General features: G+C 35.7%; 1 protein-coding gene across 5 annotated transcripts in view; it reads left to right on the plus strand.

Annotated features, from left to right (window-relative positions):
- WASHC4 (WASH complex subunit 4) overlaps positions 1-24817 on the plus strand; it is a 61430-nt gene that overhangs the window by 4217 nt on the left and 32396 nt on the right. For 4 of the 5 annotated variants that reach the window (NM_001372246.1, XM_054526362.2, XM_054526361.2 and 1 more), the window contains 12 exon segments: positions 2319-2372; positions 2465-2530; positions 3279-3324; positions 3756-3823; positions 6546-6628; positions 8669-8711; positions 9215-9318; positions 10224-10344; positions 14114-14237; positions 14345-14472; positions 15232-15392; positions 21532-21658. In NM_001372246.1, the coding sequence (NP_001359175.1) occupies positions 2319-2372; positions 2465-2530; positions 3279-3324; positions 3756-3823; positions 6546-6628; positions 8669-8711; positions 9215-9318; positions 10224-10344; positions 14114-14237; positions 14345-14472; positions 15232-15392; positions 21532-21658 (1125 nt within the window). 5 annotated transcript variants of the gene reach the window in all.

Raw genomic sequence — 24817 nt, forward strand, 5'->3', positions numbered from 1 at the left:
AATTCACTCATTTAAATTGTATAATTCAGTTGTTTTTAGCATATTCACAGAGTTGTGCAACCATCACAACAGTCAATGTTAGAACGTTCTCACCCCCCAAAAAAGAAACCATGTACCGTTTGATAATCAACCCCCTAGTTCATGCCATGGCATACCTGCCCTAGGCAACCACCAGTCAATCTACTTTTTATCTCTATGTGTTTGTCTCCTCTGTACACTTCATATAGATGAAATCATACAATATGTGCTCCTTTGTTGCTGGCTTCTTTAACTTATGTTTTCAAGGCTCATCTATGTTGTCACATGTTTTTAGTACTTTCTCTTTTTGCTGTTGCTGAATAATATTCCATTGTAAGGAATGGATAACCACATTTTATTTATCCATTCATCAGTTGATAGACATTGGATTTTTCTACTGTTTGGCTGCCATGAGCATTTGGACACATGGTTTTGTGTAGACATATATATGTATATTATATATAAAATGTGTATATACATTATGTGTATATTTTATACATGTGTATATATGGGAGTGGAAATCCTGGATTATGTGGTAACTGTGTTTAACTTTTTGAGGAACTGGCAGAATGTTTTCCAATATGGCTATACCATTTTACATTACTACCAGCACTGCATGAGGGTTCCAGTTTCTCTACATCCTTGCCAGCCTTTATTGTCTTGATTATATTCTTCCTAGTGAATGTGAAAGCTCATTGTGGTTTTGATTTGCATTTCTGATGGCTAATAATGTCGAGCATCTTTTCATGTGCTTATGGCCATGTGTCTGTTTTCTTTGGAGAAATGTCTGTTCACATCCTTTGCCCATTTTTAAATTGGGTTATCTTTTTAGTATTGCATTATAGGACAAGTATTGACTTTTAATTCCCACCACAATCCTGTAAAGTAAATACAATGTCATCTCCATTTGTAAATGAGAAAACTAAGGCATACAAAAGTTAAGTAACTTAGTCAAGTAAGTGACAAATTTAGTTAAATGATGAATATCAGGCAGCTTGACTCCGGAGCCTGTGCCCTTATCCAGTACCCTAAACTGCCTCACAAATACTTTATATATTTGTAAACTGAAGTTACTTTCCTTTGACTTCTTTCTTGCAGGCTGGATAGACTTAGTCTTACTTTAAAAATCCTCCCCCCCCCAAATTTGTAGTTGTCTCTTTTTGTTCTTCAGCACTTCTGTGAGAATCATTGTATGTAAGTTATAGGAACTCTACTAGGAAACTGTCATTCTCAACCTGTACTATCTCTGAGGGTAATAAGTTTCATATATCTGTCACTTGCCATTAAGTAATACTTGTTGATTTTTTAAAGAGATGCTGTTGGGCTTTCTCGCCATTAAGTAATACTTGTTGATTTTTTTAAGACTTGCTGTTGGGCTTTAAGGGCCTCTTCTAGATAGGATTATAAAATCTGTTTTTTGTCTCAACTCTCAGATTTTATAAAAGGGTGAAATCATCTCTTAGTTTTTATCTTCCCCTACAGAAGCTTTCTAATCTTTACAATCTTATTATCTGACAGACTCCATCTCCGCAGTTGCTTTCTTTGGAACCTCTGTTTAAGTTCTATTATTGGGCAGTTATTTTATTGTTTTTACTATGCAAGGTTCTTAGTATTTTGGGAAAAACCGCAAACTCAAGGTAAAATCTCTGTAAACAAAAATTACAGCCTAATGAGAAAGGGTATATAATAACTTCCTTGCATAAATAGTTAATTGTTAGTATGTAACCAGAAGGTAGATCTAAGATTTTACTTGATAAAGAGATCACATATAGTCAATGATCAGGAAGAGGTGGAAATTGAACAGGCTTTAGGAGTGAACTCCACATACTATTTTAAGTGTTTCTGAGCATAGATTTATACAAGAAAAGATACATTTTCTGTCTTGTTTCATTCTTAATTTATTTTGACCCTTTAGCTACAATATCTTATTAAATTTGTGGCTGCATAGAAAATTCAAAAATGATGAGAGGTTTTTCCCCATGATCATAACTAATGGAGTTTAATAATGTTACTATTACCTTATTACCTTGCATTTTCTTATACTGCACTCATAATCAGCCACCTTATGCTCCATAGGACAAGGAGAGTCGTTGCAACATGATTGTGTCATGTTGGGCCCTTTCTTTCCTTATGTGTTGTCTAATGAGATTGTTTTGGATGAGGTAGTTGATATGGTGCTAATGTTGAGTGCGGGATCTAACACAAGTTTAAGTCGAATAAAGCTAGTCTCAATTTGTGTTTTTAAAATTTCGGTTATTTTTCAAATTAAAAAGAAATGTTCTTTTCCTTTGTTTCTGTAGCTTTTGCCTTATGAACAGTCTTCTCTTTTGGAACTCATAAAGACTGAAAACAAGGTACAGAATCCTAAATCTAAAAAATTATTTAAAAAATGTTTTAGTTATCTGTTACAATTTACTTTTTATTTTGTTTTTACTCATGAAACTAGGTCTTAAACAAAGTCATCACTGTTTATGCTGCACTTTGTTGTGAAATCAAGAAATTAAAATATGAGGTAATTATTTGAATTCTTGTCTTAAAACTTTAAAAATGTCATTTAGAAGCAAGTATGTGTTTATATATGTACAGCGTGCAATAAATATTTATTGAATGTTGAATGAATTATTTAACGTAATACTAATACGGACTACCATTCATTGAGTACTTAGTATGTGCAAAACACCAGGCTAACACTGTAATCCTTATAGTAACCCCAGGAAGTAGGTGAGACATTGATGAGGAAACTGAGGCTTAAAGAGAGTGCCACTTGCATAACATCTTACTGGTAGTCAACAGTTTGAATCTAGGCTTACAAACCTCCAGAGTTGATGTTACCTGCCATGTATACTGGCTATCTAGAGAAAACTGATTTTTTTTTTTCTTAAATGCATTTAGTTTTGTGTTTCCTTACCCAAGAACCATTAAAAGTCTGGTAGAAGTTGACAAACTTCGTATTTTATTCTCCTGCTTTTTGATACCATGTGGTTGCTCTTTATTTCCCATGAACTAATGGGAGGATGTGGGACAGTGAGGGTGGTCAGGTAGGATGAAGTAAAGGCTAAAGGAATCAAGATACAGCTTTGAGTATCAGTAATGTTTTTGTTAATCTAAAGATGAATTGCTTTATAAACAGGTTTTGAATTTAAATGAATTTGTATGCAAATGACGTAGCCCTCTGTTACTAAATATACAGATCTAAGAGAGCATAGGAATTTGGAAACAAAACAACCTTTAAAATTATTTTAATTTTTTCTTAAAAACAGGCTGAAACTAAATTTTACAATGGTCTCTTGTTTTATGGAGAAGGAGGTAAGTTTAAAATTCAAAATTGTGATGCCTTTTTGATATTAAAATGAACAAAAAGTTAACAGACAATTTTAGGACTACACTGATTATATAATAGTGTGAGAAAAATAAGTATTCATATTTTTTGTTGGTATGTTTGGTAAACAGGTAAAAAATCTGATGAAGCAGCAGCAAATTTGTGATATCTTTGTACTTTAAGTACTGTAGCTAGATGAGAATTTTCCTTGAATTCATTAAATAGTGAAGCAAATACTTCTAATTATTTGATTAATGATTGTCTGATTTTTCTCTTTGGTGTAAAAATTGTGTTTTCAATACTATGCAGAGTAAAAGATGTCCTAATGAAAAAAAAAAAAAACTTTTCCCCCTTTTTTGGTATTGATTGAGTTTAAATTTAAAAAATGAAATATGCTTATTCATGTTGCCTTTTACAGCTACAGATGCCAGCATGGTGGAAGGTGATTGTCAAATTCAAATGGGGAGATTTATTTCATTCTTACAGGTAACTGATTTTTACTTTCTACTGAGCTTTTACTTTGAAAAGTTTGAGTAAATTACACAACAAGTAAAAAGTTCTGAAACCTTCAAATACTAAAGATGTGTACTCTGAGGATAAGACACTTAATTAGCATTGGATTATAGTTTAGGAGATCATAACTCCTAAAAGATTTCCAAGTATTTTTAGAGGAAAAAGCTATCAAAATAAGTTTCTTTGTATATATTCCTTTATGGACAACTTGTCACCATGCCTTTTAAAATAATTTAAACTTTGTACCCACTGGAAAAGATAAATTGTATCAGGAAAAGTTGTTAACTGATAGGAGAGAATTAAGCTGTTACATGAGCAGTGATGAAGTTGTTTAAAGTGGTAGCCCTGCATGCTTCTAACAGCTTGTTTCAGTTTAGATAGCTTCTCATCACTGCCAGTTTTAATGATTGTAGGTCCTTTGGTTTACTCTTATCAAAAGAATAAAATCGCTTCTATTTCCTCCTCTCTTTATGATAAAAATAATGCATGTACAATGTGAAAAAGCAAAAATTGAAGCTAAGGAAAAAATACCCATAGTCCCACCTGCCTTCTGGTTGTTGAGTACAAGATTTGATATATTTCATCAAATTAGGCATGCTAACATACTGTTCAAATCTTTTATCTCTTTAGTACTTTTTTTGGTCTAATTGATCTAATTGAGAACATTTTGTTCATATTGTGATATGTGTTATTCAGGGTCCTGTCTAGAAAACTCCATACAAAGTATTTCAAAAGATGTAGTTTGGAGGATACAAAGTAGCAGATATGTAAGATGAGTAAGTCTAGAGATCTAATGTACAACGTGAGGATTACAGGTAATAAAAATACCATATATGGCGTTCATGCTGAGTAGATTTTAGCTGCTTTTGCCACAAAAAAATGGGTTAGCTATGTGAGATGATGGATTTGCACTTCACTATAGTAACCTTTTTATTATCGGTATGTATCCCATAACATGTTGTATACCTTAAATATACACAATAAAATGTATTTAAATAAGAAGAGAGGGGATTCAATATAGAGAATTGGTTACCCAGGAGTTGGAGGACAAAGAAAATACCGAGGTAGTCCAAAGGAAACAGATACCTCCTTTACATCCAGAGAACAAAAAGGATAAAGATTGGGATTGCCAGGATCTGGGAGCTTGGAGAAGAAGCCCCATGAAACTGATGCCCATGCCGAGGTGGCACTGCCTAGCTGCTGCTGGCTTCTTTTCCAGCAAGGTGTCTAAAAATTGTAGTTGGTAAGGTCCCAGTAAATGTGGAAACTTTGCATTTTTCATTTTGAGGATATTTTATTCAGTGTGTACAAGTTTAGAATTGTTAATCATTCCTGGTAAATTGAATCTTTATCATCATTTGTGACCTTCCTTAGGTATAATCATGATTATGTGTATATGATTATGTATGTGTATTTTACATGCATAGCAATTTACTATACTGATGCTAATCAAGTCTGTTTTGTCTGACAGTATAATAATAGTGCTGCCCTGGCTCTGTTTTAGTTAACATTTTCTTGATTTATCTTTTTCCATTGTGGCAGCCTTTCAGTGTCATGTTTTAGTTGGGTTTATTTAAAACTACATATATCTAAATTTTGCTTTTCTAATGCAGCCTGACAATACCTGTTTTTTAATTGCTTAATTTATTCTGTTTCTAGGTCTATCTTATATAGTCTGTATGTATATCTGGGCTTGTTTCTGCCTTTTTACTTTGTTCTTTCTGTTTGTCCTGCATTTTCTCTTCTTTGCTTTTGTTAAACTTTTAGAAGTTTAATAGGACATGTAAAACTATAACTATTTGAAAATAAAATGTGTTATTTATTTTCATTTTAAAAAATGCTTTACATCATTTTTAGATCTCACAGCTGCATAAAAATTCCGTTTTTAAGCATTCAACAAATATGTTTTGTAAGCCTAGTATATGCTAGAAACTTAGTGGTGCTGGTGATATAGCAATGCACAACACCAACAGAAATTCCTGTTCTCATAGAGCTTAAAATTTAGATCAGCATGTTTTAATTAGGTTTTAAATACTTCAGATACACACTGTTTCTATAGGTTTAAAAGTTGAGAGCTTCTGAAAATGGATTTTCAGAAAGTCCAGGATATGTTAGATATGAGCTAATTATTTAATGACAAACATATCCCTAGGATTAGTGATATGACATTTCACTTGCTGTGTGCCAAGCCTGCTTATACGTACAGTTACAGGTGATCAGTGTTTGAAGTTATTTTACAGTGACTTCTGGAAACCCCTTCCTGCCATAGTTGTACTTTCTATACTGGCAGCTTTTGAGCTGCTTCACTCACTCAGATGTTTATTCATGTAATAGGGTAGAAATTTATTGAGAAGCAGTTGAGTCTTAGTCACTATGCTAGGCAGTGGATATTCAAAGAAGGAATGAGACAGCACCTATCATTTAGGAGTTATATGAGTAACTACAATATTAAACTTGAAATAGTAGTATGAATGAAATGCAGTGGGAACAAAGAGATAGGAACGACCCTGGAATGCAGGAGGTGAGTTAAGTATTGATTGCTTGAGGGATGCTTGCACTTGTCTGGCTTTTGGTTAACTGGAGGCTTTATTGGAAAACTGTTTTGTTTTTGTTAGAGTTGTTACCATAAAATTCAGTAAAAAATGGTGAGATTTAAAAAGCAACTTTGTAATATATACCCACCTTGTCATTTCAGGAACTGTCTTGCTTTGTTACGAGGTGCTATGAAGTGGTGATGAACGTAGTCCACCAGTTGGCTGCCCTCTATATCAGTAACAAGTAATGGATTTTAGAAATATTTTTGCTTTTATAATAGAGATGCAGAAAATGTTCTTTCTAAAATTAATAACTTGAAATAGTTTTTCTTTCATTCAGCATTCTTTGAACACTTACGATATTTCAAACACTACTTGATGTGTATAATACGTAGGTTAGTAAGACACAATTTCCACCATGGTGAGTGAACCCATTATCTGTCTGAATGAGAGTGTCTACAGAACAATCTTAAAGAAATTTGACCATATAGAAGAAGGCTAACATGGAATTAGTACATGTTCTGTGTTCTCTCTCTTTATTCCTTTCCTCTACACGAATGGTTGCCTGACCCTAATGGAGTCACTTGAGACTTTTCTTAGACTACAGAATCTTGAGGGATGGAGCTAGGGAATCTACATTGAAGAAATTTTGTGAGTAGTTTTAATGATCGTAAATATACCCAGTAAAATATACCTTAAATATACACAGTAAAATTTATTTAAATTAAAAAAGGGGATTTAATATGGAGAATTGGTTACATGGGAGCTGGAGGGCTGAAAGGACAAAGAGAACAGTGAGTTCATCTGGAGGAAACAGATACCACCTCTCCATCCAGAAAACAGAAAGGAAAAGATTGAGGTTACCAGAATCTGGGAGCTTGGAGAAGAAGCCTCATGGAATTGGTGCTCATGCCACTGAGGAGGTGGTACTGCCTGGCTGCTGCTGGACCATTACCCTAAATCAAGAAAAACGATCACATTTTCGTAGAGCTCTTGCAGTTTTACCGCAAAATAATATCTCACATTTGATTAGTTCTTTATACTTAAAATTTTTTTCCACACTTACAATCTAATTAATACATTAACTTTGTTTAGCTCTATGTCTAGGGATTATTAATGATGAGAAGAGATAACTGAGACCTGGAAGAGATAACAAGAGTCCCTAGCAATTTTGGCACTGTTCTTTTGGTCACCAGCACATTCATTGTTCTTACTATACCATGCTGCATATAAACTCTTTATACTGGAGTGTTAACTGTTTCTTATTCTCCCATTTTCCCCCTCAGTTAGGTATTTATTTTATGTTCTGTCTTTTCACTGAAGCTCTCATGGCAGGAGAGAATGAGAGTATAGCTTCCCCACCCGCTGCAGTACCTGATGGGTAGTTCTAAGAAGACTCCCCCTCATCCTTCCCCTGCCCTAGAAGGATGAAATTTATTTGAATTTTGTGTTTAAATTTAAAATATGCATTCTATCTTGTGGAATATCTATATGTGCTTTAATATTATAAGCACTATTTAAAACTTGTTGAGCAAAATGAGTAGGAGGTAGAAGTGAATTTTTCTTTGACTTTTGACTTTGGTATAATTCTAGTAGTATGCACTGTTTTTCAGTAGGGATGAGAACTCAAACTCAACTGAAGAGAGGACTGATTCCTAAAGACCAGTTTGGAGGCCGGGCGCGGTGGCTCACGCCTGTAATCCCAGCTCTCAGGGAGGCAAGAGGCGGGAGGATAGCTTGAGCCCAGGAGTTTGAGACCTGCCTGGGCAGTATAGTGAGACCCCGTTCTCCACAAAAAGGAAAAACAAAACAAAACAAAACAAAAAAACAAAAGACAAAGACCAGTTTGGATAGGATAACAAAAATTCTAGTTGGTAATTAAGAAATTCTAATAGTTTAGAAAGATATGAATACCACTTTTAATATTTCTCTACCTCTATCCCAAGATAAATCATTTGGGTTTAAATAGGTAAGGTTATTCATAGATCTCCTATCATCATAGCGCTACCCATGAGTGGGATATAGGCAACAATACTATTAGGTTGGTGCAAGAATTATTGCTGTTTTTGTATCACAGTTACTTTTGCACCATCCTAATAGTATGCACAAGGTAGTTCTCTTCTTGGGAAAGTGGACTTGACGCTCTTAAATTTTAAATGACTAGAGCCTTAATAAAGATAAATATTAAAATTCCAAGATCATCTGCTCCTGTATGTATTTGAAATAAGAATAAACTATGACAAAAAGGAAAGTTTTTTTTAACTTGGTTGTTATTTTATTATAGGATTGCACCCAAAATTATAGAGACAACTGGAGTTCATTTTCAGGTAAAAGACATTTAGCTTGACCTGTAAAACTGTAATTTTTACTATATTTTACTTTGGAGTTTGTATGGTTGGAGAGTATGACACTCATAGGAACACTCTTAAAGGGGTGTGTGTGTGTGTGTGTGTTTGTGTGTGTTTGCATTTGTTCTCTTTCATCTGTGAAGTTGATGAGTCATTATTGACCATTATCAGTGTAACTTAGTTTTTCCCAGTAGTGCCCTAATGCAGATTCTCTGAATGATCTCTTTGGACAATGAAATAAATCTGCAGTATTGCAATTAAGGATGAAATTTTGTTCATCTTAAAAAGAGAAAAGTGTTCTCTATTTAAGACTAAAAGACAAATAGTCCTTTCTGAGGATCCAACCTGTAGCCGAATAAATTGATTTACCCACTACTTTTACTAATTCGGTAATTAGCCCAAATGATTTTACTTTAAACGTCTACATGAGGCTTAACTTCTAACTAGTGACTAAATGATAATCATTAAAGGTTTTTTGACAGACTATGTATGAGCACTTGGGAGAACTGCTAACAGTTTTGCTCACCCTGGATGAAATTATTGATAATCATATCACACTGAAAGACCACTGGACTATGTACAAAAGGTACACCAATTAAAATATTTTAAAATGTTTCTTACTTTGGTTAATGTATTTGTGTTAGTAAAAAGTGAACAAATATAAACAATACAGATTTTCTAAAAGACCTGGGGATTGATATTTAGAAGGAGCTCATATCAAATATTTTTATGACTACAGTAACCATTCTTTAATTTCACATGAGTTTGTTGGGACGAGTATAATACATCTGTATAAAGCATCATAATTCTTATAGTAGTAGAAAGTTAATTTGCCTAGCTTAGGACTCAGATTTATTTTTTTCCTTGGGTTCTATTCAGGTGACAGTTTTTTCTTGTTTTTCTTGTTGAGACGGAGTCTCACTATGTTGCCAGGCTGGAGTGCAGTGGCGTGATCTCAGCTCACTGCATCCTCTGCCTCCCGGGTTCAAGTGATTCTCCTACCTCAGCCTCCCAAGTAGCTGGGACTACAGGCGTGTGCCACCATGCCCAGCTAACTTTTGTATTTTTAGTAGAGACGGCGTTTCACCATGTTGGCCAGGATGGTCTCCATTTCTTGACCTCATGATCTGCCCGCCTTGGCCTCCCAAAGTGCTGGGATTGCAGACGTGAGCCACCATGCCCAGCCCGACAGTTTTTCTTTCCTGAGCTTGGTTTTATTTTATTATATACCCTGAATTTTTTTTAGACTATGGTTTATTTTATTCATGTTCTAAGTACTTATTAAATGTCTGGTATGTACGGAGTATGAGGCATTTTGATTGAAGATGATATTAAAAAGCGTAAGAAAATCTATTAGGATTTTGTGTTCAAATTTTCAAATATGTAGAGCCAAACAAGAAATATAAAATTTTGACTTCTAGGAAAATTTTTAATTTTTAATTTAAGAATTTATTAGGTAGATTTAAGATGTTTCTCTTAATTTTCCACAAGGTTACTGAAATCTGTCCATCACAATCCTTCAAAATTTGGAATTCAGGAAGAAAAACTAAAGCCATTTGAAAAGTTCTTGCTGAAGCTAGAAGGGCAATTACTGGATGGAATGATATTCCAGGTAAGTAGGTCTGTATCAGACTGTAACAATTGGGCTCATATTAGACGACAAAGCTCAGAATTACAGTAGGACACTTTTATAATATACTGTTGAATATAATTTTCTTTAAAAAGTGCTTTGGCTTAAAATTATTGTTACAGTACTAAAATATTTCTGTATCTAGTAGCCAACAAAATTAATAGTATATTAGTTGTATTTGGAGTAAGAGTTTTAGAAAAATTATGTAAATGGATAAAAATATTTGAGGATTGACATCTGATCTTAGTAGTTAGGTATAGGCATATCTTGTTTTATTGCATTTCACTTTATTGCATTTCCCAGATAATTGCATTTTCTACAAATTAAAGGTTTGTGGCAATCCTGCATCAAGCAAGTCTTTGATCATCATTTTTCCAACAGCATGTGTTCACTTTGTCTCTGTGTCACATTTTGGTAATTCTTGCAATATTTTAAACTTTTTCATTATTATTATAGCTGTTATGGTGATCAGTGGTTTCTGATGTTACTATTGTAATTGTTCTGGGGTGCTACCAAATAGTGCCCCTGTAAGATGATGAACTTAATCGATAAATGTTGTGTGTGTTCTGACTGCTTTATCAACTGGCTGGCTCTTGTCCTGTCTTTCTCCCCCTCTTCAAGCCTTTTTATTCTCTGAGACACAACCATATTGAAATTAGGCCAATTAATAGCCCTACAGTGGCCTCTAAGTGTTCAGATGAAAAGAAGAGTTTCATGTCTCTTAATCAAAAGCTAGACATGGTTAAGCTTAGCAAGGAAGTCATATCAAAAGTAGAGATAGGGCCGGGCGCGGTGGCTCACGCCTGTAATCCCAGCACTTTGGGAGGCCGAGCGCGCAGGTCACGTGAGGTCAGGAGTTCGAGACCAGCCTGGCCAAGATGGTGAAACCCTCTGTCTACTAAAAATGCAAAAATTAGTAAGGCGTTATGGCAAGCGCTTGTAATCCCAGCTACTCGGGAAGTTGAGGCAGGAGAATTGCTTGAACCTGGGAGGCAGAGGTTGCTGTGAGTCAGGATCACGCCATTGCACTCCAGCTTGGGCGACGAGGGAGACTCCATCTTTTAGGGGGGTGGGGAAAGCAGAGATAGGCTGAAAGTTAGGCCTCTTGCTGTGACTAATTAGCCAACGTGTGAATGCAAAGGAAACATTTTGAAGGAAATTAAAAGTGCTGTGAACACACAGATGATAAGAAAGTGAAACAGCATTACTGCTCATATGGAGAAAGTTTTGTTGGACTGAATTGAAAATCAAACCAACCGCAACGTTAGTTTAAGCCAAAGCCTAATCCAGAGCAAGGCCGTAACTCTCTTTAATTCTCTGAAGGCTAAGAGAGGTGGGGAAGCTGCAGAAGAAAAATTTGAAGCTAGCACAGGTTGGTTTATGAGGTTTAAGGAAAGAAGCTGTCTCCATAACATAAAAGTGCAAAAGCAGCAGGTGCTCATGTAGAAGCCAGTAAATTATCCAGCAGATCTGGCTAAAATCACTGATAGAGGTGGCCACACTTAGCAACAGATTTTTCAGTGTAGATGTAACAGTCTTCTATTGGAAGATGCCACCTACATCTTTCATAGAGGAAAAGTCAATGCCTGGCTTCAAAGAAAGCCAGTGCCCATTTGCCATTCTGAAAATCTTAGGGCCCTTAAAAATTATATTACTCTACTCTGCCTGTTCTCTATAAGTGGAACAACAAAGCCTAATGACAGCATATCAACATTGAGGGAAGACCCTCGGCCAGCAAAAAGATGATAGGTCACTGAAGGCTCAAATGTTAGCATTTTTAGCAATAAAGTATTTTTTAATTAATGTACTTTTTTTAGAAATAATGCTATTGCATACTTAATAGACTATAGTATAGTGTAAATATAACTTTTTTTTTTTTTTTTTTTGAGACGGACTTTCACTCTTGTTGCCCAGGCCGAAGTGCAGTGGAGCGATCTCGGCTCACCACAACCTCTGCTTCACGGGTTCAAGCAATTCTCCTGCCTCAGTCTCCCGAGTAGCTGGGATTAAAGGAGTGTGCCACCATGCCCAGCTAATTTTGTATTTTTAGTAGAGATGGGTTTCTCCATGTTGGTCAGGCTGGTCTCGAACTCCTGACCTCAGTTGATCTGCCCACCTTGGAAATTGGTGTCACTCATGTTTTTGTGCTGGTTGGGAACTGAACCTATGGTTTCTGTGAGGTGTGCCTGTATTGTGTTTGCTGTTAACCTCTAGGTTTAGGTTTTTTTTCGTTTTGTTTTTGTTTTTGAGATGGAGTCTTGCCCTGTCACCCAGGCTGGAGTGCACTGGCGTAATCTTTGCTCACTGCAACCTCTGCCTCCTGGGTTCAAATGATTCTCCTGCCTCAGCCTCCCGAGTAGCCGGGATTACAGGCGTCCACCACTGCACTCAGCTAATTTTTGTATTTTTAGTAGAGACGAGGTTTCACCATGTTGGCCAGGCTGGTCTCGAACTCCTGGCCTTGTGATCTGCCCACTTCAGCCTCCCAAAGTGCTGGGATTACAGGCATGAGCCACCATGCCCGGCCAGGTTAAGGTTTTTAAGACAACCCTTAACAAGTCTGTTTAATTCTTCCTAGGCCCAGGGAATGTAATTTGGGTTTGCACAGTCCAGTATGGTAGCTTCTAACTACATGTGGCTATTTAAATGTAAATAAATTAAAATGAAATACAAAATTCACTTTTTTACTCACGCTAGCCACATTTCAAGTCCTTAATAGCCACATATAGTTAATGGCTAGTTATATCAGACAGCACAGATGTAGAATATTTCCATCATCACAGAAAGTTCTGTTGGACAGTGCTGCTTTGAGCAGGTTCCACTCGAAATTGCATTATATTCCATTTATAATATACTTCAAGGTTACCTTTAGTTTATGTTTTACATGATCACAGTTTTTAACCGATTGATCTCAACTCTTGTTTACAGTTGACCCTTTGAACAACATGAGTTTGAAGTGTGCACGGGTCCACTTATATACATATTGTTTTTCAATAAATGTATTAGAAAATTTTTTGAACATTAGCAACATTTTGAAAAAAACTTGCAGACAAATGGCATAGCCTAGAAATATTTTAAAAACTTGAGGAAAAGTTAGGTATATCATGAATGCATAAAATATATGCAGATACTAATCTGTTTATGTGTTAATTGACTTATGTTATCCATAAGGCTTTTGGTCAACAATGTGCTATTACTAGTTAAGTTTTTGGGTAGACAAAAGTTATATGAAGATTTTTGATTGCATAAGGGTCAGTGTCCCTAACTTTATGTTTAAGAGTCAACTATATATCAATTTAAATGTTAGTTCATTAGGTTAAGAAGAGAATTTTTTTGTTATTGATTCTTTTTCCAGGAGACATTTCTATACGTGCTATAATAAAGTGCTAGGAAAGTAATTGTAAGCAGAAAACATAAATTCTACTCTTAAAAGTGCAAAGTAAAATAAAAAATATGCTTTATCTTCTATACATCTCTGAATATCGTGTGTATCTCTTTATACAGGATTATAGATTTGGGTTCAATTTTATTACTTTCACATAACTAGTACCCAAATATATAAATACATATATATTTTTCATTCACAAAGATCTAAATATTAGATTAGATTAAGAACCTGAGCTTTAGTTTTAGTAAAATTTAAATGATGAATACAGAAATTTATCATACACTATATTTAGTGTATGATATTTAAATGTTTAATCATTTATTATTGAGAGTCTGAATTTCTCTTTCAATGTTTCCTGTCTAGGCCTGTATAGAACAACAATTTGATTCTCTCAATGGAGGAGTATCTGTGTCAAAAAATAGTACTTTTGCTGAGGAATTTGCACATAGTATTCGATCAATTTTTGCAAACGTAGAAGCCAAACTTGGTAATGTAAATCGCATTTTTTGGTTTTCGTTTATAAAATTTGCATTTCCTTAAAAGCATAATTGAAGTATATTTGTTCTGCTTTCTCTTATGTTATTGATGTGTAAGGAGAGCCTTCTGAAATTGACCAGAGAGACAAGTATGTTGGAATTTGTGGACTCTTTGTATTGCACTTTCAGATTTTTCGAACTATTGATAAAAAGTTTTATAAGTCTTTATTGGACATTTGTAAGAAGGTAAGAACTTGAAACTTATTTTTCAATTTGAGTAGATTAAAAAGATTGCAGATAAAACTAAATATTTTAAAGTGCATTTTATTCCTGTTTACAAAAATAATTTAAAAGTATTCACTTGTAAAATTCAAGTATTCCAGAAATAAGTAACCTAGTGAATGAAAATACGTCATATTTCTACATCATATTACTACATATTGGTAGATGGTGTTCAGATTTGTTCCTGTACAACTTCTTTTAGTGCTACTAATACTACTTTTTTCTTTTCCTTTTCTTTGCCACTGATTTTCATTACTGAAGATGAAGAAATTTAAAATATATTTCTTTCTATGTCTTTGCTATTTTCATAATGTGGTATCTGATTTCAAAATTGAAAGATTAGTTTGTATGTAACATCAAGTGATAGTAACTATGATAACCCAGCCAATTTTTTTTAAACTTATATACATATATAGAATGAAACTAAAGGACATGAAGATTCAAGTTTCTATTGTTGCATTTTTTTATCTGACAGTCCATGAGAGGGTGTTTTGTGTGTGTGTTATTTAATATTCAGGTGAATAAAATTGTCATGCTCAACACCAGATGTAGAAATGCCTTAACTCTGCCAAGTGAAAGATATTTGTCTCATAATAATAAGTATTTTTTGTGGTTATTTTTTCTTGAAATCAGTTGTCTTCCATGTGTATTATAGAACTTTTAAACAGCTTGTTGTTTAGCCTGCATTTAATGATTTTTCCCCTTTTCCCTTTTCTGTTTCAGGTACCAGCCATCACTCTAACTGCTAATATTATTTGGTTTCCTGATAATTTTCTGATCCAGAAAATACCAGCAGCTGCCAAACTTCTAGACAGAAAAAGTCTTCAAGCCATTAAATTACACAGGGATACTTTTCTACAACAGAAAGCTCAATCACTTACCAAGTAGGTTTTATAAACAAGTATAATGAAAATATTTAGATATCCTTTATTTTCAAAGATTATGCTCACACTTTAATGTATAGTACCATTTGAATTATAAGATTAAATGTACTTGATAAGTAAGGGTCAGGCAATCTCCAGGAGATTTGTTTTCTAGAAGTTTTTTGTAAAGAATATTTTATACTTAAAGTCAATTTAAGATGTAGACAGATTATACTTTATGGATACAAATGCATACATACATAGTTTTTATCATCTGTGTTAAATATTTTTTGTCCAAATGAAGTGAAGTCTCAGATTTTGTTGCGGTAGGTATCATTTGATGACATTAAAAACATTGTGTGTCCATGGTGATTTTGGGAGAGGTTGAGTTTTTCTTGATGTGCTTCCTTTTTCCCCCTTATTTTTATTTTTATGAAAATAGTATATGCATGTATATAAAACATCAAAAAGTGCTAAAGCTTAAAGGGAGAGATAATTCTTCTCAATTCCTTCCTGTATTTCAGTCTTGCTCTCCAAAGGCACACTTCTAACTCTTTGTTTCTTCTTTTTTTTACATCCTTATTTTTTTGTATACATCCTTATTTTTTGTTTATCTCTTATTGTGTAAATTTTCAAATATACGTAAAGTAGAGAAAATAGTATAAAGAGCCCCTACGTTCCCATCACCCAGCTTCAACAATTAATTTATTGCACATTCTTTCTTGAGTACATGGCTAAAATCACGTTAACTTGGATAAAGCTTTTGAGTGAAATGACACAGGACTCTGCCACTAGCCCCATGCTGGTGACAGATTTTTGTTTGTGATATGGCTAAAGATGTAATGGGGATACTTATCCACTTTCTGTTGATTTTGACTATCAAAGAGAAGTTGGATCACTACTATACATTGGGGGAAGGAAGAGCATGTCATTTTTGGTACTGCCATGTCCTCTGATTAAAGTGGAAAACTACAACCGATTTAGGCAGGTCTACTCATTTCAGAACTCTAGTAGGTATCCTAAATCAGGGTTGAAGAGGGATAAAAACAAATGTTTAGATTGAGATTAAAGAGCTAAATTAAGTAATACAAGATATATGTAGAGATTTATCTTTCCATTTGAGTAGCAGTAAGTGGGGAAAAATGTGGGTATTTTAGTTCTTAGAATGTTGATATTTTGTAACAGTGTGATGCAGTTACTCAAAATGCCAATACATACTTAGCTTACGTTAATAACGCTAATACCCAGGTTGTGGAAACTAGTTAGTTATAGTACAGGTTGAGTATCCCTAATTGAAATGCTCCAGTACTGGAAACTTTTTGAGTGCCATCATAATGCCCAATGGAAACGCTCATTGGAGCATTTTGGATTTCAGATTAGGGATGCTGAACTGGTAAGTATATAATGCAAATATTCCAAGATCTGAAACACTTCTGGTCCCAACCATTTTGGATGAGGGGTACTCATCATGTATCTAGGTCGTGGGAATTGATAGTTGCATTAAATTCTGTTCTGTTTTTTTTTTCTTTTTTTTTTTGAGCCGAGTCTTGCTCTGTTGCCCAGGCTGGAGTGCAGTGGTGTTATCTTGGCTCACTGTAGCCTCTGCCTCCCAGATTCAAGCAGTTCTCCTACCTCAGCTCCTGAGTAGCTGGGACTACAGGTGCCTACCACCATGCCCAGCTAAATTTTTTTTTTTTTTTTTTGAGACAGAGTCTCCCTCTGTCGCCCAGGCTGGAGTGCAGTGGTGTGATCTCGGCTCACTGCAACCTCCGCCTCCTGGGTTCAAGTGATTTTCCTGCCTCAGCCTCCCGAGTAGCTGGGATTACAGGCACCCACCACCACGCCCGGCTAATTTTTGTATTTTTAGTAGAGACAGGGTTTCACCACGTTGGTCAGGCTGGTCTCGAACTCCTGACCTTGTGATCTGCCTGCTTCAGCCTGCCAAACTGCTGGGATTACAGGCGTGAGCCACCGCGCCCACGCCTGGCTAATTTTTGTATTTTTAGTAGAGATGGGATTTCATTATGTTGGCCAGGCTGGTCTTGAACTCCTGACCTCAGGTGATCCGCCACCTCGGCCTTCCAAAGTGCGGGGATTATAGGCGTGAGCCACCACACCCGGCCTCTTTTTAAAATTTTTTTTATTTTTTATTTTTAAACTTTTAAGTTCAGGGTATAAGTGCAGGTTTGTTACATAGGTAACCATGTGTCATGGGGGTTTGTTGTGCAGATTACTTCATAACCCAGGTATATTCCATGGAATTTTTATTGGTCAGATCATAGCTGGTGTTTGGTGGTGCCATGTTTTGAGAGGGTCACAAACTGCAGCATCCCTAGATGGAGCTGATCAGGATGTCAGAAAGTCTGAGAACCATGCCTTCTTGTTTATTTTCTCTTTGTTAGTGTCTGTATAGTTTGGCCTTTAAAAGAGAAATCTGTGGAATGATGTGGTGGGTTTCTTTAAATATTTGAGGGGCATTCAGAATGAAGAGGGAGCAGATTTGATCTCTGTGGCTCCAGTAGGCTAAACTAAAACCAAAAGGTGAAGATGACAGATAGTAATGATAATAATTGCCAACATCATGAAGCTCTTAACTCTATGGCAGGCGTTATGCTAATAGCTTTAAACATATCATGTTCCATAGAGAATGTAGCAGCCTTCCGGCAGAAAATAATAAATGTAACAACTAATGTTTATGGAGTGCTTACTATACGCCAGTAGCTAGTCCAGGAACTTCACACATACCTCCTTTAATGATCAGAAAATTGTATGAGGTAGATACTATTGTTGCCATTTTGTAGATGAGAAAACCCTACAGAGATTAAACTTGCCCAGGTTTAAACAACTAGTAGGTGGCAGATGCAGGCAGTTCAACTCTACAGCCCAGGCTGTTAACTACTACTCTAAACTATTTTTATCCCATTTTTAGATAAAATGAGGCTTAGAGAAATGAACTTTGCCAGGTCACACAGCTAAGTACATGTCAGGGAGGGCATTCAAACCAGTGCCAGTCCTATTCTAGTGCCTCTGCAGCAGGTAGCGTTGTGTAGGCTGCTCTGTAGTCTCCTTCACTAAAGCTGTGTAGGCAGAATATAGATAACTGTCAGTCCAAGATCTGTGGGAAGTGAGTCTTACTAAGTGGACAGTTGAATAAGTTGACTTTCAAAGACTTATCACATGATGAGATTTTGTTTCTAAATTCTTTACTACAGAGCTCCATGAAGATGAAGGGCACAGTTATCTTTTTCAGTCTCTTTGCAGGAAACCTAAAATTCACTCCACTAAAGTGAAACTCAGGAGAGGGATGATGTGATCAGCATGGGCTTTGTCCTGACATTTTAGAGAAAGTTGAGGGGGTGTCTAAAAGGTGTCCCAAGGTCAGGCTTCAGAGTTTATGTAAGTGAGTAGGGAGCAATGGAGAGCAATGAGCAACAGTTTTCCTGCCCCCACACTATACACCAGACCCCAAGTGGCCAGTGTCCCAGCTGCCTCCTTGACTGGGGTCCAAGGTTTGTGGATTTTTGCATTTTGCTTTTGATTCACAACCACTTTAACACTGGAAAACACTGCCTTTAGAGGACAGAGGTCTGAATCTTTGTTTCAACCCCCCATATTGACATATAGGCGTTGACACTGTTTAGTGCTTTATGTTGGGGCAGGAGATTTGTTTTTTTACCCTGGTATTTTTCCTGTTTGTACTTTGAAATGCAACTGACAATCCAATAGGACACTTGGCAATTTTTGTACTCTTTGTCAGTTAACTTGCTTTTTAAAACTTGAAGCAATTTCGTTTTTATATATTTATAAGAGGTAAAGATCATCTGTCATCTGGATGTGATCACAGAGTGCTGGGCAGAAGTGACATAAAAGCCTCTGCATTATCCTATAGTCTTACCTAAAGCTGGCTGAATGCCGTTCACTGTGTATTACTGCCTTCTTCATAGTGTTCTTGACACTGTTGCTCATCAGGGAGAGTTCCATAGTCTAGCCTAGGTCTCTTTCTGCGGTCCTTGCTTATGACTTTTCTGTTCTCTCCTGTACATGGGATTCCTGCTGAGTCTTGATCACAACCTCCTCCTCAAAAGTGAAGGTGTTGCTCTAGGACCGTGCTGTCTGTTTTTAAAAAAGGACCAGGCTTTCATAAGTCAAACAATATGTTTCAGCACCATTCTAAGCAAAGCCACAAAGTACGACTATTTGTGTTTTTCGTCTGATGGAATTATGGCTCTGTAGAAATCGTTTTTCTCAGATTTTGTGCTAGGGTTTCACCTCCCTGAGTCACATTTATTAGAGATTTTGACAGGATCCTTCTTTAGATTGAACTCTTGAGATTGACAGATTGCCCAGCAATATGGCTAGCCGCTGACCTCAGTGTGGGGTTCTAAACGTAATTGAGTGTCTTCAGTTCCTTGCCCTGAAGAACTATCCTCTAGCTGATTCTGACCTGGAAGAATGAGACATTTCTTTACCCTGTGTAACTAAAGAAGATTTTGAAAGAGTTGGTAGTGTCCGATTCCATAAAGGAGAATTGCCCATTTTTGCATACTAAGTTTTTGTTTGTTTGTTTGTTTTTGAGACAGAGTCTCCCTCTGTCGCCCAGGCTGGAGTGCAGTGGCGTGATCTTGGCTCACTGCAACCTCTTCTGCCTCCCGGGTTTAAGCAATTCTCTTGCCTCAGCCTCTGGAGTAGCTGGGATTACAAGCGTGCGCCACCACGCCCAGCTAATTTTTGTATTTTTAGTAGAGACGGGGTTTCACCATCTTGGTGAGGCTGGTCACGAACTCCTGACCTCAGGCAATCTGCCTGCCTCAGCCTCCCGAAGTGCTGGGATTGCAGGTGTGAGCCACCGTGCCAGGCCACATACTAAGTTTTTTAAAGAAAAGTAAAGCTTTAACAGCTTGTGAATGTAAAGAGGTTCCCATCTGGAATGAGACTGAGTTGGGAAACATTGATGGAGTGATTTAGTATTTGTAATCATCCTGAATAGTAGAGAGAATTACATTTTGTATTGCCCTAGTCTTTCTGGGAGGGGAAAGCTTCCTGGATGTGAGCTTGAATCGTGGCTGAACTTATGATCTTGGTGCCTGCTTAACTTCTCTGCGTAGCAGTTTCTTGTTCTGTGTGGAGGTTGTAGTACCTGCCTCATAAAGTTAATGTGAGGGTTGAAAGAGGTAATGTGTGTGTGTGTATGTGTGTGTGTGTGTGTGTGTGTAAAGTGTTTGGAATGGTAGCTGTCATGTAGTAAGCATTCAATAACTATTAGCTTTTATATTCTGGTTCTGACCACTCCCACTGTTCCTATTCTGGTTCAAGCTGTCATCCTCTTCTGCATTATTACAGTAGCTTTCTGGGTGGTTTTCCTGCTTTTACCATTGCCCCCTCTGTAGTTTATTTTCAACTCATCAGATCCTCTTAAAACTAAACTTAGATCAAGTTACTTTGCTCAGATCCTCTAGTGGCTTTCTGTCTCTCTGAGAGTCAAAATCCCTACTCCTTGCAAGGCCTTCCACAAATCCCTTCCCCATCTCACCTTTCTAGTCCCCCACTCCCTCCCTCTGTATCTCGATGATCTAATCCCTGCTCACAGTGCTTCATGTATACTTACTTTTTTGTTATTACCTGAACAAGCCAGACACATTTCCAAATATCTTAGGATTTTGCGTTTGTCATTCACTTTTCTACACTTCTCGTATATTTGCATGAATTACTCATTCATCTGCTTCAAACTTTGGCTCAAAATCACCTACTCAATGAGCCTACTTTGATCATGCTGTATAAAATTGTACCTCCACCCTAGTCCTTATCCTTTTTCCCCTGCTTTTATTTCTTCTGTAGTATGTATCTTAATTAATTTAAAATTTTACTTACTGATTTCGTTATTATACAGCTCTCCTTTCTGGAATGTAAGCATCATGGAAGCAGGGATTTGTATTCATTTTATTTACTGCTGATTTCACTGTTGTGTTCTCAGGACCTGTACTGAGAAACAGTGCCTGGCATGTTTGTTGAATGAGTAAATTATATATGTCTATATAATATTTATCTTTTGAAAACCAGAAAGATGAAATGACTGCTGCAGGGAAATAATGTACTCCAATCAATATCAAGAAATGGAAGTAAATTTTCTTTGCTGAGTAACCCCAATATTTTCCTTTGTTAGAGATGTACAGTCTTACTACGTCTTTGTGAGCTCATGGATGATGAAAATGGAATCTATTTTATCTAAAGAGCAGAGAATGGATAAATTTGCTGAAGATCTCACCAATAGATGTAATGTTTTTATACAGGTAGTTGCATCTTATAATATTTTGGGGAATCATTTTTTTGTTAATCCAACTTACAGAAGTTAAACTTTGAAAAAACTAAACAAAGGGTAGAGTATGTTTTTGTTTATTAAAACAAATTGATTTGGTTATGTTGGGATCTGTGTGACTTATTAATTTAAATTTTCTAACAACCCTTTCAAAGCTCTATATTCCTTCAAAACTTGACTATTTAGCTGTATCTTAGAAGTTTTGATATGTTGTATTTTTACTCTCATTTATTTCAAACTATTTTAAAAGTTTTATTATAACTGTGGGCTTTTTGAAAGATTTCCTTATTTTGAAATATATGAGGATTTTCTAGTTATTTTATTATTGAGTTGTAGCAATAATAATTAAATAATTTTAGTATTTTGAAATTTGCTTTATGGCCTAGCCTATGGTCAACTTTGGTAAACATTTCACGTCCACTTGAAAAGAATGTATAATTTGTATTTGTCAGTTGTAGCATTTTGTATATGAAAAGAGGGTCATATTTATTAATGATACTGTCTATTTCAGATACTGAGAGTAGTGTTAGAATTTCCCACTATTATTGTGGATTTGTCTGTTTATCCTTGTTCTGTAGTTTTTGTTTTGTGTATTTTGAGGCTAAGTATATAATGTTTAGAATTGTTCTATCTTCCTAGTAAATTAGACGTTTTCTTGTTAAGAAATATTCCTTGTTATCTCTAGTAATGCTTTTTGTTGTAGGTCTCTTTTGTGTGATATTAACTATAACTGTTTTCTTTTAATTAATGTCTGCATGGTATTATCTTTTTTGATTCTTTCACTTGTGGCCTTTCTGGCTCCTTATAGTTAATGTGTGTCTTCTGTAAGTAGCGTATATTTTTCTCCTATCTGATAATCTTTGTTTTTTTTTTTTATAGTACTATTTTTTTTATATGTCATTGTTGATATATTTGGTTTTAAACTACCACCTGACTAGTTGCTTTGTATTTGTCTCACTTGTTCTGTGTCCCTTTTCTTTTCCTCTCTTGTTCTTTTTTGGAGTATTTTTAATTTTATTTCTCCTCCTCTCTATTAGTTTAATTCTATATTATTTTACTGTTCTTTTAGTGGTCACTCTAGACATTTTAAGATGTATCGTTTACTCATTTAGCTCTAATATAAGTTAGTAGTTTTACCACTTTCCTGACAGTGTAAGGATCTTAAACAACTTTAGTTCTATTTATCTCCCTCTCATCTTTTGTGCTGTTGTTGTGTACTTTGAGTTCCTCTGTATTTTAAACCTCACAAGGCATTATTATTGCTATTGTTGTTTTTATATTCAGTGTTTATTTAGATTTACTCATATTTACCTGTTCTGTCGCTTTTTATTCTTCCTACATCTCTTAATTTTCATCTTTCTACTTGGGGAATACCTGCTAGTATTTCATTAATAGAAGTCTCTGTTGATGAATTGTAATAGTTTTTGGTCTGAATATGTCTTCATTTCAATCATTGTGCTGTGTTAGAATTCTAGGTTGGTCGGGTTTTTTTTTTCTTCTAGCTTTTAAAGGTGTCATTTTATGGTCTTCTGGCTTCCTTTGTTTTTGTTAATAAGTCAACTGTAGGTTTGTTGCTTCTAAAATATGTATCTTTCTTTACTTTTTGGCTTTTAGCAGTGTTCCTACAGTGCCCCTAGGTGTGGTTTTCTTTGTGTGTTTGTGCTACTTTGGGGTCAGTAGAGCTTCTTGAATTCATGGAATATTCTTTACCATTAACTCTTCAAGCATTATTTCTTTTCTGTTTCCTCTGTTCTAAGTCTCTCTTCATCTGTCTCTAATCTATTAAATTCATCTACTGAGTTTTAATAATTTTACTTTTCAGCTGACTTTTTTATAGTTTACAGTTCTCTTCTGAGATACTTGATTTTGTGTTTTATTTTCTTCAACACATTCAGCTTATTTTGAAGCACATGTCTAATAATTTCATTATTTGGATATTTCTCTTATCTGTTGTTTCTCTTGTTTTTGTACATCTCTTACCTTTTATATGCCCAGTTATTTTTTTATAGAGTGCCACACATTGTATATGAAAAGCTGTAGACATAATTTGAGGATCTGGATATTTTCTTCCTCCAGAAGGGATTTGTATTTGTATTTGTATTTGTATTTGCTTTTGTACACAGCTAGTCTAGGACGGTTAGCAACCCAGGTTATATCAATCTAGTAGGTTGATCAAGATGATTTGAAGCGGGATTTTGATCCTGTGATGGTTGTTTAATTCACCCTTACTTTTTGGGGGGTTATCCTTCAGGATGCCAACTCAGAATTTAGGTGGTTTATGAAAACCAGCTCCGATGAGCCCCGAGCTCCTATTTTTATTTCCCTTCCCTGTGAGATGTTGTTGAAAGGTATGTTTGGCTTTTGTCTTTAAGGCAGATGATTTAAGAGAAAGCAACTCTGAATGCCAGGCTCACTTCTCTGAGTTTCTGTCTTCCAGATCTTGGCCTTATATTTCCTTATTTATTTGAATCCTCTTTGATGCCTTATGAGGCATTTTTAAACCGTTTTGCCCAGATTTTCTAGTTGTTCTCAGTGGGAAGGCTGGTCTAAATTATTCTGTCATTAACTAATACAGACTCCAGACTGCCCTCTCCCTCACAATTTAGATTTCAAAATACATCCCTTCACAAATTAATGGTTATCTGGGAATGAGCTAATATGGGTCCTGGAGTTCTGTAACTTCAAGTACCCCTAAAAAAGGGAAGCCTCCTTTTTCTGCCTGACTTAGAGTTAGATTTTTGCTGTTCCTTGTATGTGCTTTTTAATTTTTCCCGGGGCTGCGCTAGGGTAGGGTCTGATGTAATAGTCCTACAGCCGACAAGGGAAGACTGTGGCTCTTTCTGCATGTATGTGCCAAGCTTTGGTCTTACAGTCACCTTTCTTAGGATGCCATCCTCTCTTTGATTTTTTCATTTTCTTAATTTAGCATGTCTCTTCGCCACAGAGAAACTTTGTGTGTGGTTCAGAGGAACTCCTACTTTGTGCTGAGTATCATTCCTTTAGTGAGCCACTGTTTCTGATGGGAGAATACTTTCTTTCACATGTGGTGGGACAGGAGCAAAAGGTTGAGGAACACTGGCATATATCTTCTGTCCCACCTCCTTAATGTATCTACAATAACATAGTTAAGGTT

Source organism: Pongo abelii, chromosome 10 (genome assembly GCF_028885655.2).
Source record: "Pongo abelii isolate AG06213 chromosome 10, NHGRI_mPonAbe1-v2.0_pri, whole genome shotgun sequence".
Taxonomy (NCBI): domain Eukaryota; kingdom Metazoa; phylum Chordata; class Mammalia; order Primates; family Hominidae; genus Pongo; species Pongo abelii.